The 4,107-nt window shown below is 37.7% G+C and overlaps 1 protein-coding gene across 1 annotated transcript; it reads right to left on the bottom strand.

Annotated features, from left to right (window-relative positions):
• Window positions 1-347: 347 nt before the first annotated feature.
• Window positions 348-3,716, bottom strand: LOC143623057 (uncharacterized). The gene is made up of 5 exons (XM_077094050.1): window positions 3,446-3,716; window positions 2,460-3,102; window positions 1,490-1,864; window positions 537-895; window positions 348-439 (listed from the first exon to the last, which is right to left on the bottom strand). The coding sequence occupies exons 1-5, from the start codon at window positions 3,714-3,716 to the stop codon at window positions 348-350; spliced, it is 1,740 nt and encodes a 579-aa protein (XP_076950165.1).
• Between the last annotated feature and the right edge of the window lie 391 nt (window positions 3,717-4,107).

Here is a 4,107-nt window from a genome sequence, read left to right as displayed (position 1 = left end):
TTACCAAAAAATTAAGGAGTGATATGAATATAAAAATAAGAAAGTACCTTATTATAGCATATCTTGTGGGTTGTGGCATAATAGATCGTATTGCAAGGGTGCAAAAACTTTTGCATAAGCATGTGACAGTAATGTGATTTAAGTCCTATTAGCTTCCTGTCCTTTAGAATAACCAAAGTAGCAAAATTTGAACAATACCCTTGTGGGACCCTTAACCTGTACAACGTGTCGCAAAACTTGTCTTTTTCCTCTGTCGTTAATGTGTAACTCGCATGAGGAAGCCTAATGTTTATGCCGTCTCTCTTGGGTTGTAACTATGGCCTTAAGTGCATATCATCTAGATCTAGTCAAGCCTCCAATCCATCTTTCGTCTTTCCCGGAATGTTTAACAATGTTCCGATCAGACTCTCCGCCACATTCTTTTCAATATGCATAAAATCTATACAATGGTTGACAGAAATAAACTGCCAATATCTAAGTTTCCAATGCCAAATATTAAATTTCTTCGAGTAGGGTTTACCGTTGATTTTTGTTACTTGCTCTATTCTTATTTTCAATCGAGTTCCTCAAGCTATTAGGAATACCAATAGTATTCAACTCTTTTTTGAATTCGCTCAAGAACTCAATCGTCTCCTCAGCAACATTCTGTTCAACAATGCATCTTTCTGGCTTATTTTTGTTTCGTATGTGCCCCTTAATAACCTTCATACACCTTTCAGATGGATACATCCACCGAAAGCATACGGGACCACATAACTTAACTTCCCTAGCAATGTGCACGGTTAAATGAATCATAACATCAAAAAACGATCTAGGGAGGTATTTCTCGAGAAGGCACAATGTCACAAACAAATCTACCTCCAATTTGTCAACCTCCTCGACCTCGATCTCCTTGCTACAAATTGATTTGAAAAAAAAAACAGAACTCGAAATAAAAAAGTATACGGTCACGTAACCACATGCTTTATTACAGCTTACCAAAAAATTAAGGAGTGATATGAATATAAAAATAAGAAAATACCTTATTATAGCATATCTTGTGGGTTGTGGCATAATAGATCGTATTGCAATGGGGCAAAAACTTTTGCATAAGCATGTGACAGTAATGTGATTTAAGTTTTATTAGCTTCCTGTCCCTTAGAATAACCAAAGTAGCAAAATTTGAACAATACCCTTGTGGGACCCTTAACTTGTACAACGTGTCGCAAAACTTGTCTTTTTCCTCTGTCGTTAATGTGTAATTCGCAGGAGGAAGCCTAATGTTCGTGCCGTCTCTATTGGGTTGTAACTCTGGCCTTAAGTGCATATCATCTAGATCTAGTCAAGCTGGAATCTTTCGTCTTTCTCGGAATGTTTAACAATGTTCCGATCAGACTCTCCGCCACATTCTTTTCAATATGCATAAAATCTATACAATGGTTGACAGAATTAAACTGCCAATTTCTAAGTTTCCAATGCCAAATATTAAATTTCTTCGATTAGGGTTTACCGTTGATTTTTGTTACTTGCTCTATTCTTATTTTCAATCGAGTTCCTCAAGCTATTAGGAATACCAATAGTGTTCAACTCTTTTTTGAATTCGCTCAAGAACTCAATCGTCTCCTCATCAACATTCTGTTCAACAATGCATCTTTCTGGCTTATTTTTGTTTCGCACGTGCCCCTTAATAACCTTCATACACCTTTCAGATGGATACATCCACCGAAAGCATACGGGACCACATAACTTAACTTCCCTAGCAATGTGCACGGTTAAATGAATCATAACATCAAAAAACGATCTAGGGAGGTATTTCTCAAGAAGGCACAATGTCACAAACAAATCTACCTCCAATTTGTCAACCTCCTCGACCTCGATCTCCTTGCTACAAATTTATTTGAAAAAAACAGAACTCGAAATAAAAAAGTATACGGTCACGTAACCACATGCTTTATTACAGCTTACCAAAAAATTAAGGAGTGATATGAATATAAAAATAAGAAAATACCTTATTATAGCATATCTTGTGGGTTGTGGCATAATAGATCGTATTGCAAGGGGGCAAAAACTTTTGCATAAGCATGTGACAGTAATGTGATTTAAGTCCTATTAGCTTCCTGTCCTTTAGAATAACCAAAGTAGCAAAATTTGAACAATACCCTTGTGGGACCCTTAACCTGTACAACGTGTCGCAAAACTTGTCTTTTTCCTCTGTCGTTAATGTGTAACTCGCAGGCGGAAGCCTAATGTTCGTGCTGTCTCTCTTGGGTTGTAACTCTGGCCTTAAGTGCATGTCATCTAGATCTAGTCAAGCCTCCAATCCATCTATAGTCTTTCCCGGAATGTTTAACAATGTTCCGATCAGACTCTCCGCCACATTCTTTTCAATATGCATAAAATCTATACAACGGTTGACAGAAATAATCTGCCAATATCTAAGTTTCCAATGCCAAATATAAATTTCTTCGAGTAGGGTTTACCGTTGCTGCCTTCTTCTGTTGTATTTGATTCTTTTGTTCCCACCTCTCCCATTCGAAGCTTGTTGCAAGCCTGATGCATTGATCTTGTGGCCCTTACCCCAAATTTTTATACAATATTGCATCTCGTTATATATTTCTACCCCGTTCTTAGGTATTGGTTCATTTCGAAACTCTTGTGTTCCATCGAATCCTTTCTTTTGCTTTCTGAACGGGTGGTCATAAGGTAGATACCGTCTGTGGCCACCATAGCTTTGCTTATTTGATCTTCTTAGTCTAACAAAGTTTGTTTCCTTACCACAAACTACACAACCAAAGAATCCACTATATGGACAACCACAAAGTGTACCATGGGCGGGATAATCGTTTATGGTCCATGAGACAACAACATGTAGCGTAAACCTTTCTCGGGCATATGCATCGTATGTTTCTACCCCCGTATCGAATAGCTGTTGTAGATCTTCAATCAACGGTGCTAAAAATACATCGATATCGTTACCCGGTGTCCCCGATATCAATAAAGACAGCATGATGAACTTCCTTTTCATACAGAACCATGGTGGAAGGTTGTAAATGACAGCTAAAACTGGCCAGACACTGTGGTGTCGATTTCCTCTATTAACATCCACCCCATCAGCTGCAATGCCTAGCCGCAAACTTCTTGGATCTTATTTAATGAATTAATATCTGTTATCTATAGCAGCCCATGCGGGTGAATCCGCCGGGTGACGTAAAACACCGTCCTTTATTCTACTTTCTGCGTGCCATCTCAAATGTCGTGCAGTCGTCTGTGACTGAAAAAGTCGTATAATCCGCGGAATTATGGGAAAGTACCACAATACTTTTTCTGGAATTTTATTGTATGTTACTTTTTTAATATCATCTTCCTTCCATCTTAATTTTCCACAAGTAGGACATACTTCATATTTTTCGTACAGTCCCCTGTAAAGAATGCAGTCGTTAACGCAAGCGTGTATTTTTGTTATAACCTGACCTCATTGCTTTGAATGTTCTCTTAACCTCATATGTACTACTAGCCATTTCATTACCTTCTTGTAGCATCTTCTTAAAGACAATAATGAATTCTGTACAACATTTATCTGAAACTCTATACTTGCTCTTCACGTTGAAAAGTTTTACCAGCGTAGACAACTCCGTGAAGGCGGGACAACCTTTGTAAAGTGGCTTCTCAGCATCTTCAATTACGAACTTTGCATAATCACGGTCATCCGTGAAGTTTACTTCTGTAGCTTCAACCATATTTACTGTTTGGGCAGCATCAGTTGGTAAATCCGAAGTAAAATCGGTTGTGTGCATTTCATAGTTGTCATCCAAAACCGGATAACTAATTTGGGGCTCATCCTTTACTCCATGCTTAGACCATATGGTGTAGTTTTGATCTATGCCATGTTTGAATAAGTGATGTTTCACATCGTCTAGACTGAGTGATATGTGGTTTAAACAAGTCTGACATGGACACGATATTTTTTTTTTAATTTGCTTATTGCTCGATTTCTTTAAATTGGTGATTGCATAATCTATAAAACTTAGAACTCCATCCATGTAAACCTTTTTGTTTCTTTTCGTTGCCATCCAAGACTTGTCCATCTTTGAAATCACCACTGTAAACATAATTAAACCAAATAAGTAA

Source organism: Bidens hawaiensis, unplaced genomic scaffold (assembly GCF_021521415.1).
Source record: "Bidens hawaiensis isolate Kalapana, Puna unplaced genomic scaffold, B.hawaiensis_p1.1 tig00003270_1, whole genome shotgun sequence".
NCBI lineage: Eukaryota > Viridiplantae > Streptophyta > Magnoliopsida > Asterales > Asteraceae > Bidens > Bidens hawaiensis.
This window is presented reverse-complemented; position numbering and strand designations above follow the sequence as displayed.